This window comes from Myzus persicae, unplaced genomic scaffold (genome assembly GCF_001856785.1).
Source record: "Myzus persicae strain clone G006 unplaced genomic scaffold, MPER_G0061.0, whole genome shotgun sequence".
NCBI classification, from domain to species: domain Eukaryota; kingdom Metazoa; phylum Arthropoda; class Insecta; order Hemiptera; family Aphididae; genus Myzus; species Myzus persicae.
The window spans coordinates 79,194-94,539 of NW_019103902.1; the positions used below are offsets into that span (position 1 = coordinate 79,194).

The 15,346-nt window shown below is 32.8% G+C and overlaps 1 protein-coding gene across 3 annotated transcripts in view; it reads left to right on the forward strand.

Annotated features, from left to right (window-relative positions):
* The window catches only part of LOC111036118 (gamma-aminobutyric acid receptor subunit beta-like), a 51,070-nt gene extending 36,062 nt beyond the window's left edge, over positions 1-15,008 (forward strand). For 2 of the 3 annotated variants that reach the window (XM_022318020.1, XM_022318019.1), the window contains exons 4-9: positions 8,105-8,331; positions 8,793-8,875; positions 9,150-9,287; positions 9,989-10,273; positions 12,597-13,027; positions 13,305-15,008. In XM_022318020.1, the coding sequence (XP_022173712.1) occupies positions 8,105-8,331; positions 8,793-8,875; positions 9,150-9,287; positions 9,989-10,273; positions 12,597-13,027; positions 13,305-13,598 (1,458 nt within the window). In that variant the 3' untranslated portion in view covers positions 13,599-15,008. The remainder of the gene's footprint in view (positions 1-8,104; positions 8,332-8,792; positions 8,876-9,149; positions 9,288-9,988; positions 10,274-12,596; positions 13,028-13,304) is intronic. The other variant, XM_022318022.1, reaches the window with a different exon arrangement.
* Positions 15,009-15,346: the final 338 nt, after the last annotated feature.

Below are 15,346 nucleotides of genomic sequence, written 5' to 3' on the forward strand. Positions count from 1 at the left end.
ACCAAATGACGTTCCCTGCATGCAAGTCTGCTGCTTGACAATTGCGGTATCCGCACAATTACCTGTGTCACGATTAAAATACGTACGGCCCTATGTTATCACTTGATAAATCGTGTAATGACATATTGTGTGACCACTACTCAAATAATAAATACCATAATGATGTGAGCGGCTCAACAGTGATCGATGTGAATAAAAATAAGTAGGTGAATGGCTCGAATTCAGTTAGTTCCAAGATGTTAGGTTTGCATTAGCTCCATGATTATTCAGCAATGTCAGTAATAACTAATTATTTTATTTTTGGGAACTGCCTATTATAAATTAATATTATATGATTGTAGATAGGTTTTTTAAAACACGATAATATATCTTAAGTGACTATGTGACGTTTTAGTCTAATGACTTTGAATGTAAAATGTTAAAGTTTTAGAAAACAAAATATATTTTTTTTTAATTTCCTAGTCTTTTATACGACCTATGCAATTATGAAAACAATTCATCTTTCAGAATCCAAGATTTCTTTTTAATTTTATAAAATAGAAGTGAGGGGATGGTAAATTACTATTTTGAAAGATGCATCACCTCCACTTCAACTACTATACCTTGTCAATAACGAGCACGCAGCAATACGGATGTTATCCGCTTAACTATATACAGAACAAATTTCCGGGTGTTCTAAACCATATTTTCAATCGAATAGTGAGTTTATTTAAATTCTGATTTTCAAAATGTTTAAATATTATTTAAGATGCCATATTTAAGTATAATAGTCTACGAGTTTAAAAATATGGGAGCATTAATGATATGACAATTATTTTAGTAATTATCACTAATATATTAAAACTTTATGATTTGTAAAAATGTTATGTTCTAAGTAAAGTGAGTACTGGAAAAAAAACTACATCATTTTATATTTTTAAACTAATGGTTTACTGTCAAAAATTAAGCTTCTTATTTGAAAAAAGTTCGTATAGTGAACACTCCTGATATGGTACAAAAAAATCTAAGTAATTAAAATAGGGTATAGCAGTATAAAATATAAATACTTAAAATTTTCAAAAATCAGAATTCCAAAATATATGCATTATTAAAGAAAAAAAAGGAGTTAGCATATTTGGTGAATCATTCTGTGTAAAGCATCCAAGAGAATCACACAGATGCGTACAATTTGTCATTTTTGTTAATGATCTTCGATACATAATATTAATATTATAGTATATTATCTGTGCCTAACGGTTGCGTTGAATCTGGACGGTTTTACCTGCCACCATTGCAGCAATAATGCAATATATTTATTCAAAAAAAAAAAAATACGATGATCGATGATGGTCTATATTATTTGTGACAAAAATGTTTAACCGACGCAGAATATTTCAGTGTTAATACGGTTATTGTTGTACAATGGTGTGCAGTCGAATCGATAAATAATAATTTAACGACCAAAAAATCTGTAGGTACCCTCATATTATGGATCAAACAGTAATGATTATGCGTACACCGGCTGCAGATAAGACAAACTCGTTTTGTATAGATTTAATACATATTTATTGTTTATAATAAGTGGAAACGTTTCCGACAGTGCATAACTTTTAACTTGGAGTTTTCTCTATTTAAGTTGACCCATTGAAAATGGAGTTTATCTAACTTGCATGGATGATATCAATATTCGCTTTGAAAAAACTGACCGGAAACAAATTTGTGAGTTGCCAATTCATTATTGAACATTCAAATCGTTTATACTATTATAATAACGTTGAGGGCTCATACACTATCGAAACTCGTTACATAAATTTTGAAATATCCATCACGTTGTGGAGGACGGGGAGTGATCGAAATTAAATTAGGCCACAACAAGAGTGTTCATACAACTATAATATAGGGTAGAAGATCGGTTACGTCTATAATATAACATAATATATTATACGACACAAGTGTGACGAAATCGAAACTCATGTCAACCTAAGGAAAAATAAAATAATCGTTATGGTTTTCCAACGAAATGTCCGAATTATTTGTTTTTGTTCCGCCCAACCACATATAACGTGACCTTATGACAAAAAACATGATTTGTATAGTATTATTAGTAAATTATTAACACTCCGTTATAAAATTATGCAGACTGCTTATATTACTAAATCGTTTCCAAACAATAATGTCGATCAGTCGCCATCGCCGGACCTAATCTTAAAATAATAATATTCGAAACATGCGTCACAAGATCCCGGGCGGAGAATTTCATTAAAATTATATTCGGAAGAAGTGAACTACTCTATATACCTACGTCGTAATAGGGTGAGTGGCTACATGGAGGTAACTTGATTTTAAGTTCATAGAAATCCCTTTGTTATCATAGATTTTTATTTAAATACGATTCTATGCGGTTAATTAGTGTTCAACATAAATCCCTTTTATTATAGTTCACTTATATATCACTCTGTTGACCGAGTAATTTGAGTTTGTGAATAACTAACATCAAGTCTCCCATCATTGGGCTTTCCAGTATTTCCTCGACGCTTCCACATTCACATAATATGTCAACATAATCATATTTCCTCCAACTTACCAAGTTCTTCTCTGTTCTATACGTATATACCCCTTATCCCAGTCATTGAAGTGTTTTCTGCGCTTCTTATTTTTTGTTTTGTCCCGCCGGTAAACCTGACTATCAATCGTGCTAATTTCGGTTCATTCTCTCATTATACATTACGTTCATTCCATATATTTTGTCACTCCTGTTTTATGAGGGCCTTTTGTACTATACATCAAACTTCTTCCCTATTTGAAGCACTTTGTATAGGTACCTGTACCCGTGTATGCTTTGCATCCTGATTGCATTTTGTATCTTTCATAGTTTTATCTATTGAGAAATTGAATCAACAATTGGTATTAATGTTCTTCACACCCAACGTGTGAAACACGTTTAGCTCAAACCAGCTTCCTTTCTCATCGTATATTATGGAAACAAATCTACTGACATGTGAGTGAAGTCACGGGGAAATATCTTATCTTGTAACGTATATTATTATATTTTTATGTCACTCCGTTCGATTTTCTTTAAAAAGCAGCAATGATATAACGGTATATCTATTATTGTTATTGCCGTATTACGTATGCAATATATTATAATATATATATGCGTGTTTGTAGGGTTTCTTTATTATTATTATTATTATTATTAGTTTCTCTTGTCGCAATATTTTTCTCGAGTTTTATTATTATATTGAGCCGTCGAAAAGTTTACCGCTCGGAAATATCACGCGAGACCGAACTCGCGGCGCCTAAGACACAATGCAAAAACACATATTATTATACGATAATAACAATAATACTGCATTACGACGTGATTTATATATTATACACACTCGCCAACGGCGGGCGTCATACTATTATCTGCGAGCACATCACACTCCGTAGCAGTATACTTATGTACACGTAACGGCTCTTTTTGTGAATAAAATAACGATACGCATCACAATAATATTATAATTTTATTTATAATAATGTCGTGCACGTCGCAATGCTCAAACATAATTTGGCGCGACACGAAGACTTAGGCGAGACCACGATCTCCGTCGTCAAAGGCCTCTCAGGTGTACTGCTTTATTCACGCGCGACGCTTTGCTATTTATATTACCTATTATGTAGTTATGTCACTGTAATACGTCGTACGGTAAATGCGTCGATCAAATTTCGTCGTCGTCTCGATTTGAAAGAGAGAGGTGCCTATGTTACACGATATTATGACGTATAGCGTGTAAATATAGAGTAAAGAGACGCTCGTGAGTGATGTTTCTTTCCGTTATTAATATTTTCCCTCCACGCTTAACCCCTGATTCAAGGTCATGTTTGTACACCGAATAAACGCTCCACCAACGACCGAGTGTCAAAAAACATAAACACCCTTCACTCGAGTTGTTCTATATAATGTGCGTGTAATGTACACCGGCTTTGAGTTTGTATAATATTATATATTTACTTTTCGTGTTGGTTTCACGCGAAACTCCTTATTGTTCATTGCGCACTAGATCATAAAAACGACGTCTCCCTCAACAAGCGAAAATCTCAAGCAGCATAATATTATAAGTCATACGTGTTAAGTACCTCCCTATGTATTAACAAAACTGGACAAGTTAACCGATTTTAATAACTCGTTCGAGTTGAGTTTGAATAAAAGTCGTAAGTTAAATTTATAAAAGTAACTTTTTTTTGTTTTTAACTCATAAAAATTACAAATTACATAGAAAAATTAAACTTAACTCTGTTCAAAATCTGCTATATTATTATCTTAATTAACCAAAATCCATACCAAAACAAAATATATTATACATAAACACAAGAATAGATATTACAAAATAACAGAGAGGAAACTCATTGGATGTAAATCATACTAAGTGTAGTAGTCATTAATTTAATTTTTGAGAAATTACTGCACCAACATCACTTTAAATGAATAACTGAATTATCTAATAGTGTTACTATTGAAAAATTTGAAATTAATGTGCTTGGAGGACATTGTATTTTTATATGCAATAAAATAATTAATTTTTATTTGAAGAAAAAATTAACTTAACATTACAATAAAATTAATTAACTGATTAATAACAGTATAACCATGGGAAAAAAATAACTTGTTAGGTTATAAATTACTTTTTAAAAATGTAACTCTTTATGTAGGTAACTTAGTTAAAACTTATAAGTCTTTTAATTATTAAACTCAACTTAAACTTTTTAACTCGTTAATGCCCAGCCTTGCGTATTAGTTCGTCGCATTTACTACCTACACGGAAAATAATCTTATAATAATTCTTACGCTATAGCATACAATTTTATTATGAATGGCCGAACACGACTATTTTTGGTTTTTCATTTTACTTTTGTCATCATTACTGCATATCGATTTTAGTTAAGGTCTACAAAACGTTTGCACTGAATACCACGGTACGGTGTGGTTTCAGTTATTCAATGAACTATAATATCTACAACTGGTACATCAAACCGATATAAACACCTTTCTATTCAGTCATAGAGGAAACGATAAAAAATCACCTAGTGTTAAAAAATAAATATTATATCCTCGCAGTAAATATTATTTGATTCGCATGACTAAAAAAGCGTACAATTCAATGTAGTTACAATTTGACCAGTTTGTAGAGGTATTATATGGTTAATGTGGTGAATTAGGAAGTTTCACAAAGTCATGATTAAAATTAAATGTAATATTTCGTTAATTCTTAAGTTTGAAAATCCCAAAATATGTTTTCGATTGCAATACCATGAGATTAATCTAGAATTTTGCAGGATGAAAACTAATAAACAACTTAATTTATCTCTCGCATTCAGTAGATAGTACACTTAAGAACGGACAAAAATATTTTCGTGTACTCGATTTTTCTGATATTGGCATTAATATGCTGAAAAATAGATTACACGTGGAAAAGTGCCCAAACCGGTTTTTTTTCAAAAATATTCTTCTGAAATAATAACAAGTTATGCTGATGAATAAAAAATAGATAAACACTGTGGTGTTATTTAATTGTGTCGTGAATAAGCTAATAACCTCGATAATCAATAACAATCAGGTTACACCACGCAGTTCTGCAATCTGAATGGATATAAAAATGATAAAATTGTATAATATCATAATAGTGTAGGTCGTTTATATATGCAAACGAACACGATCTCATCGTGTATTATTGTTGTAATGGACGCAGAATGGTCCGCGAATGGACTAACGCGATAGTTCTAATGCCTGCATCGACGCAGTTTCAAACACTGGTGACATTCAACCCTGTCTAAGCAGGCAACTGTCCTGGTTTAAAAGAAGCCCCTCCCCACATGGAACTAACCTATACTTACAGTTGCTTATGTAGAAATTCCCGGGAAAAAAAAAAATGTTATTTTCATGAACGTTCGTATATAATATTGGTAAATTTAATACTATAATATTATACGATTTGTTTAATTTATGTGGAATAGCAGACAATATAACGATACACAGTAAAACTACCTATGTATATTATTAAATGTGATGATATCGCATGTTTGATGCATGACGTAGATTGCAATTATTACACGCCACGGTTTTTCGCGTCAAAGCATGATGTCGAAAAAAAATAAATACGAAAAACTCTAAAATGGTTTCAATCCACAAAAGGTGTATAATAATATGATATTATTAGAAACTAGGTGATTCTTTTGTGGTTTTCATATCTTAGAATTTAATACGAGGAGTTTTTAGATTTTAGACTTAAAGAACAAAATAGTTATACTGATCAACGAAGAAAAATGTTGAATGGTATAAATTTGTATCGTTTAAAGTATAATTAACAAACGATTGCTTTGAAAAAAAATCCTCGTGAGTGCTAAGATATTGCTTTGAACACGACGAGAGAATCACCACACATAATATGTATAGTATATATATACATGCTTATGCATAATAATATAAGATGTACCTAACGAAAGACCTTAGCGTGTGCGTTTTAAATCTTAGCCCTGTTGCATGTTCTACCCATCTATTCTACTTGATTTTACATTGTTATCATTATTATTATTATTATTATCATTATTATTATTATTATTATTACTACTATTATTATTATTATTATACTTGAATCTCACAGTAATATTTGTACTATTATATAGTATAACCATAATATAATATTATTACAAACTGAAATATTAGTTACGCATCTTTATCATTACGATCCACAATATAAAAAATATATACATATAGACATAAATACTATGGTAATACTTTATCTTCAAGATTGGATACGTTCAAACTTCTTGGTGAACTTTTTGCGTACTATTTGACTTTGAAAAAATGAGTTTCTTTTTATCTCTCATGCGCTTTGAACGCGTGTTGAACTGTCGCGAATTAAAAAAACCGATGCCAACACGGACAACAAAAATGTATGTCTCTACGGCTACACGCCGACTATATGCGTAAATTTAATGACGATTATTGAATGCCTTGTCGTTCTGAAAACTCGCCGACACGTCTTACAAATTGACAACTACAACTGCTGATCTGGAGGAAAACATATTAAGAGGACGCTACAGCCGCATGTGTTGTCTCCATCTTACAAATTTACAACACCAAAAGTTGTTTTGTGGTTGACAATTATACTTACTCTGTATCTATAGTGGAACTTCCAAAATTTCATAACATATAGAGAAGAACTTTATCTGTGTTTTGGTATTTTAATTTTTTTTAGAGCACTAATCAACATTTTGTAATAATTAAATGAAAAAAACAAAAACAACTTAATGATCTCAAACTGATAACTATGTTAGTATGTTATCCAAATAATATAAACGCCACGAATAAAGTTCTCCTCTATGAGTTTTGGAGTTTTGTTATTCGTATGATTTATAAACAGCGAGTATAGTTGTCTCACTCTAAACAGTTTTTCTTATGTTGTACATTTGTAAGACAACACTTGCGAGCGTAGGGTCCTTTAAAGCTCCGTCGTTAGTGACGTGTCAGCTGCGAGTCCGAATAACTGAAGCACTGGTAGTCACGATGTTTAGCTGTTCCAAAACCTTATGCGATTGCTTGGGATGTTTGAACGTATCCAGTCAGTCCAGCCAACGACTTAGACGATTATAGATCGTAGTTTATTGTACAATTCATAGACTCAGTCTTGTAAAGTAGGTACTTTAGTAATAGTATTCAAATACTTTTTATGTACCTAATTTTATTTTAAATAACTTTGAAAAAAGTCCTTTGACAAATACTTTCAAATCGGTAAAAAATACTAATTCCTAAATACTTTTTATTTGTAGTTAATATTTGCATATTTTCAATTCAATCGTGTAATACATATTTAAAAAAAAAGTTGCATACAATCATGTGTAAAATACATGTAAGTCATGAAAATTCTAAAAAAAAGTTTTAGATGATTTATAAAGCACAACAAATTATATGCAAACAATTTTTAAGTACTTGAAAGTATCTATGAATAATACTTTTAAAACGTACCTTTTACAAGACTGTAATCATAGTAATATATTATATTATCATTATAATATACCAATACGCGTATACTTATTCCTACCGAGTACTAACTGCCACCGTCGTTGCACGCGAATTTTCCAGGACTTCACGCTGGACTTTTACTTCAGACAGTTCTGGACGGATCCCCGGTTGGCGTTCACCAAGCGGCCGGGTGTTGAGACACTGTCCGTGGGATCGGAGTTCATTAAGAACATCTGGGTGCCCGATACGTTCTTCGTCAACGAGAAACAGTCGTACTTCCACATAGCGACCACCAGCAACGAATTCATCCGAATACACCATTCGGGGAGCATAACGCGGAGCATTCGGTAAACGTTACGACTGTATACATAGTAGATTATCATTATAATACCTGGAGGCTCACAGAACTACCCCACCGAATACATTATTTCAAAATGAAATATTACACCCCCCTCCCTCCCACTTCAATCACTAATTCCTTGTTGGCATATAAGCGTTTGTATCACCATCATATGACACGAATTTATAATTTTATAACAAATCAAAATATTTTATGATTATATTTCCCATCAAGACCAGAAATCAAAATTCGAAAAATTTCTTTTTTAAAATATAAAATGTGTGGCTATGTTTAGCGAATCACTCTGTATATAAAAAATTGCTTTCCCCAAAACACCACATAAACATTTATCTATATAATAATATTGTCTTGTCTTGCAGGAAAATCACACCTATAGTGTGCATAATATAATTTTTATTATTACATTTTTGTAGTGCATATCGTTTACCACAGATTTTTTTTCCACAGCTTGACCATCACCGCGTCGTGTCCCATGAACTTGCAGTACTTCCCGATGGACCGACAATTGTGCCACATCGAAATTGAGAGCTGTAAGATATTTATTTTAACAACCCTCGTTCATAATAATATTAACCACCATGTGCATTATATTATATAAAAAGTGATAGTTGTCGAAAACTAAAAAATGTTGATTTGGAATTTACGTGATATTATTACTGTTAAGAAATATTTGTCCTACTACGACGAACGACTACGGTCTTAATACCTAATATTCATAAAATATTAATAACATTTATAAAATAAATAAATCGTAAAAACTTGTGATATAATAGTAAATTTCTGTTTTTTTCCATCCGTTTTCAGTCGGATACACGATGAGGGACATCAGGTATAAATGGAACAAGGGACCAAACTCGGTGGGCGTGTCCAACGAAGTGTCATTGCCGCAGTTCAAGGTGCTGGGTCACCGTCAGCGAGCGATGGAGATCAGCTTGACGACGGGTACGGCGTTTGATAAACGATCTATAATAATAATACAAATAGAAAGTATCTATTTAGGGTAGAACTCGTTTCGGAAATTCTATAATAGCATTTTTCGGTCAGTTTACTATTGTTGTTGTCAATTTTTAGATTTTACTACTAATTTGCCATCAAAATATTATACCATCCGTTGTATAGACGCAGACGTTTGCGGTACAATGTTATTTTCTACTGTAGGTTGATATTTATTTGCTAAGTAGTTACTTTTGCAGAGTTTGGACTTACTGCAACATGTAAATTAATTTTTATGTCGGCAACATAATATATAGAAAAAAATCGTGATAGATGTTGGGGTTTGAAAATTTGAAATTTAAATCAACTTTATATTTATATTTTATGGTTTATGAATCTATAACATTTCACCTCTTCATTAATACAATGTAAAAATCTTGGTATACAATAAAATGTATTTATTTAATGGTAGGATGGAAATGTCTTACTCTGTAATGAGGTGGGATATCCGTTTACCATTATTTATGAATGCAATCGAAAAATAAATATAATATAAAATTGTATGGGTTTTTATAATTGTTTAAATATTACACCGATGACCAAAATCGTTTATTGGCAGAGTGGGGGAGGTTCGTTTTGGCCTCAATCGGTTCAGCCCTGTAGTTAATAGCACCGCAGTGTACGCTTACCACAACCGTCCACCATTGCAGGCAACTATTCAAGACTGGCTTGCGAGATCCAATTCGTACGGTCCATGGGATACTACCTGATCCAGATCTACATACCCAGCGGGCTGATCGTCATCATATCGTGGGTGAGCTTTTGGCTGAACAGGTGTGCGACACCCGCCCGAGTCTCGTTGGGTGTTACCACCGTGCTGACCATGACCACGCTCATGTCGTCAACCAACGCGGCGCTGCCGAAGATATCGTACGTCAAGTCCATCGACGTGTACCTGGGCACGTGTTTCGTCATGGTGTTCGCATCGCTTCTAGGTGAGTAATTAAACTATAATAATGTTATTTATATTGTGTACAACAATTTATTCTGGCAATGTGATTACGTTTTCGATCACCGTGTTTCCGTTTTTGCATACCACCATTGACACTACCATGGAGTGGTAGGTGCTGTTTTTATATCGATACAGTAATATACTTGCGTTATATAATATAAATAAATATGTGATCTTATGATTTAAAATTAAATTAAATCATGAGACTTTAACATTTTGATTTTTTAACCAGAGCTTATGAACTAATCTCGACCCTCAACGCCCCAGAACTCGTCAAAAATCAAAAAAACCAAAACCCGTTCGGCATTTTTGAATGGTTCATTTTTTTTCAAAATAACCAAAACCCGAAACCAAAATATTTTTCGTTTCATCAATTTGAATAATAATTTAAAACAAATAAGAATTAGAAATAAGTTATACCTAATTATTAAATATTATAACATACATCATAATACATAGGTGGGGGTGGGGTTGGTTATTTTGATGATAACCGAGAAATATCTTTTTTAATGGTAAATATTTGCGTTGTGTATCTGATCACTCTTTTAATATTCTCTGGTTTTAACACAACTACTAGACACCTGTGTTCATCCATATTAACCCGGGTTACAGTGGCTTTTAACATCTTAACATTTGTTTAAATGTTGTATTTGAACACCAATATACAATTAGCACTTGAAATCTAAAACTAGGGTAAAAGCTCTGTTTAAAACAATATTATATATTGTCCATATCGTGTTCTTTTCTAAAGTTGTTATGGTTGGTCCTTAATAGTAAAATAATATTATTTTATTAATTTGCGCCTTGGATTATCAGTTCCTAATTCATTATATTACGATTGCGATATTGGTTGTATGAAGTTAATTTCATAACATGATGTTTATCGACCGAAGACAAAAAAAAAATTATTCTCGGGGACGGCGTTGAGCCATTTATTGCAACAACCTCAATGGATAAACTTTTCCGTCGGATCATTACAATATTATTACTATTTCAAAACCACGTCTGTGTTGGACTTCACCATTAATACCATATTGTTATATGTACCTTTGATGTTAAAATAAAAATGTACGTCCAATTAACGGCCCGGAGTGAAATTAGTTTGGTACATCAAAGCCCGCATAATGTTGTACACACCTAACACCCAACACCCATCCTCTCCACCTGACCAATGGTCCCCACCCGTTATTTATCACCCGAAATTCTGTCAAGAGGGTTGAGATTTCAGCAAAGTAATAATCGCTACTTTCATTCAAGGGTAGTTAATAATTAACCGTCAACTGTGCAGTGGAAATTTTGCTGTGTCCGGTTGACGCGTCACCAACGACCATTTTTTCGGCTGTGCCAGGTCCGCCTACATTGACGGAATAGAAAACAAATAGATTTGTGTCTTATCATTCATTGTGCAAATAAATTTGATTATATTTTACGATAATACAATAAATAATATGTTAATATTATCAGGTTTTGTTTATATTTGTTCTGAATTTATACGTTTTATGATCTATGTCTATTTCGGGAGAATAATATCATACCTAAAGTATACAATTTTAAAAGTACAAATATAAATATAAATAAACATAATATTTTACAAACATTTTTAAAATAGTTATAGTGCGTCCATAAAAACGTTTTGAACTTATCGATAACTATAGAACTACAATAGGAACAAAAATAATTAATTTTTCACGATTCACATTTTGGATTATGTAATGAATTTTAAAACAAATATTTAAAGTTACCGAGAAACGAAATTTGAATATAAGAAATTAAATTATATGATTAAAAAAATTAAGTGTCAACAAGGTTTTTATTTCAACTTAATTATATTATACACAGGTTTCTAGGAGAAACCTATAGGTACTGTAACTAAAAATTGGTAAGAACAAAAAACGTGAATATGCATAGGTTTTTCCATGCATACAATATTTATATTGTAACTCGAAATTAGCTAACAATATACTATTCATTTATTTGTTAATGTTATATTTTCATTGCAACTGAAACGTGAAATGGTTAAAAAAAATCATAATCATCATCGAATAACGTTCAATATAACTAATCGATAAACATAATTTCAACTATGTTATTGTTTGGTTAAAATGACAAGAATAATGTCCAGACAGATTGTTTTGTATTCAGCCCAAAAACATATCCATGTTTAATAAACGAATTCAAAATTTAAAACTGCTCTTCCATAGATTTTATGTTTGCACCAATCGAATTCTGTCGTGGTCTATTATAATTATTGTTATTTTTACTATATCCAAGTTTAAACCGGAAACGGTTGCCTTTTGTTTTCACAGAATACGCCACTGTGGGGTATATGGCCAAGAGGATACAGATGCGGAAGAACCGTTTTTTGGCCATACAAAAGATTGCCGAACAGAAAAAAGGAGGCGGTGGAGGAGGAGGCGCCGGTGGTCACTCCTCTCACGACGGCCATTCGCACTCACATCCCCACCACTCGTCACGTCATGGTCACGGCCACGGCTCTATATCCGGCCACAGCACCCTGTCGGGACACGGCACCCTGTCTGGTGGACACGGGCCCCAGTCTGGCCACGGCACGCTCCCTCACGGTATGTCCAGCCACGGACTGGCGTCGCATGGTACCATGTCAAGTCATGGTTACGACGGCGGTGGAGGTGGTCACCGGCACAGTCACATGGGCCACGGAGGCACGTTGTCTGGATCACTGATGGCCGGAGACTTGGATCACACGCCTCGACAAACCGTAAGCGTCGCAAATATTTACTCCCCAAATATTTCATAATTGAAGGGCTCGAAAAAACCAGAAAAGTGCCACTTTTTGAAACTTATCAGTAATATTCCATCTTAAATACAACTAATCAAAAGTAGAAAGTAACACATTATCACAATTATTGTTAAGAGTTAAGAGCGAAAAAAACTACTAGACAGTAGAACTCGATATTTTCCTTTGAAATACTACGGGCCCCCTGATTAAGATATAGGTTGCAGTGCCCCTTGTAAGTGATTCCCGTTTGTTCCAGGAGGTGCGATTCAAAGCCCACGATCCGAAAAACTACCTGAAAGGCGGTTCGCTGGAGAACACCATCAACGGCCGCGGGGATGACGACAACATCACACCCATCCCCACACAGCACGTCATGCACCCCAACAAGGACATTAACAAGCTGTACGGCATCACACCAAGTGACATCGATAAGTACTCGAGGATTGTGTTCCCGGTGTGCTTCATTTGCTTCAACCTCATGTACTGGATCATATACTTGCACATTAGCGACGTGGTCGCCGACGATCTGGTGCTGCTGGGCGCAGACTGAACTCATCGGTTACTTTCTATACCGGGCAGCTGTTTTCCATACCTACACACCCATATATATATATATATATATATTATATATATTATGTATAATATACTACTTACATGCGATTAAATAATCTATATTGTACACTTAGACTTAGTGGTGGTGATAAGAGCTCAAAGAAATACAAATTTCCGTAAGATTTATATATATATATATAAATATATTATATTATACGATATTTAGTAGTGTTAACGCAATTATTATTATTATTATTATTATTAAATTTTGTTGTACTTCGTACGACATAATATTCTCTATAATATGTATATTATGATATAAGTCTATAGACAGGATCGATCTAACACCTGCAGGGTTTTTCACAGATTCTCATACGCGTAGGACTAGACTACGTTATAATAATAATATGATATTAATTATTATTATAAACTAAATCGGAATAATAAATTATTAACATACTATGTTATTATAATTATTGTGTTAAGCGATGTGTCGATCACGTGACAATGATTGCACTAAACATGCACTCGATGGACGTTGCAGGCGTGGCGTTTATTCGTCGCGTTTTTCCAAAATTGTCGATGAAAGTATAATACTATTATTATATAAAGAGATTATCATGACGGTAAGCCGGTTACGTACCTCTTGGTCGATAACCAACTCGCCGTTTTCAAGTGAAATAAATTAATCTCTCACCAAACGTCCACAACAATGATAATATTATTTATGATGATTCACGCGGTACAAAATCGAAATTGTCCCAAAACATCGAAATTCGTGAAAAACGATAGCAATAATTATTACGCCGATGAGCAATAAACAATATAATTGTAACGCGAAAGCAATAATATTATAATAATATTACGTCGTGTTCGCCGACACTGGAAATGCACACAACGGAGACTGATATGAATAATATTATCGTGATAATAATGTTGTATACTGAAATCGATAACTAAAACGTCGCGGGCAAATGATTCACCGATTAACGTTATTTTTTCAAAAGCTTGATAATATAATATCATTAAATAATATTATGTGTTATTAAAATTCGTGTAAATTAAACATTAATATTTATAGATGACAATACCTTATAACGTTTTCAACAACTATTTAAACCAATATATTAGCTCACAATACATAATACAAAATACATAACATTTATGTATATATATATTTATATATTATGAATTATATATACATATGTGTACCTATGTTCTAATATCAAATGTGTACAATAACGTCTATGTAAATTATATTTTTCGTACAAAAATATCATCGTCAAAACGACATTTTCAAACGCGAAATCGAACGCAACGCACGGAGTTAATTATTCACACTTGCACTTTATTCCGATAGATTTCATGTCGAAAACAAATTCGTTTTTATTTCACGACTCGACAAAAATTTCTAACACAATAAATAGTATACAATTAAAATGTACCATAGGCCGTATAGACCCACACAGTATTATTATACGAGGTGATTATACCAGCCACAAGGATGTTCGGTCTACTCTCCTTTATCTCTTTGAAAAATAAATGTATTCAATTTATGATTTTTAAACTTTTAAATTCACTTAGAGACGATATCTTCAAATTCTTGAAATTCTTTATAATATTTAAGGAGCGTCCTATACTTTTATGATTTCTAATCGAAGTTTGAATCTTTAGAAAACACTCCTTAAGCGTGGTAGGTACAAAAAATCTAGAAATGTAAAATGTAAGTACATTTTTTTTTTTTTT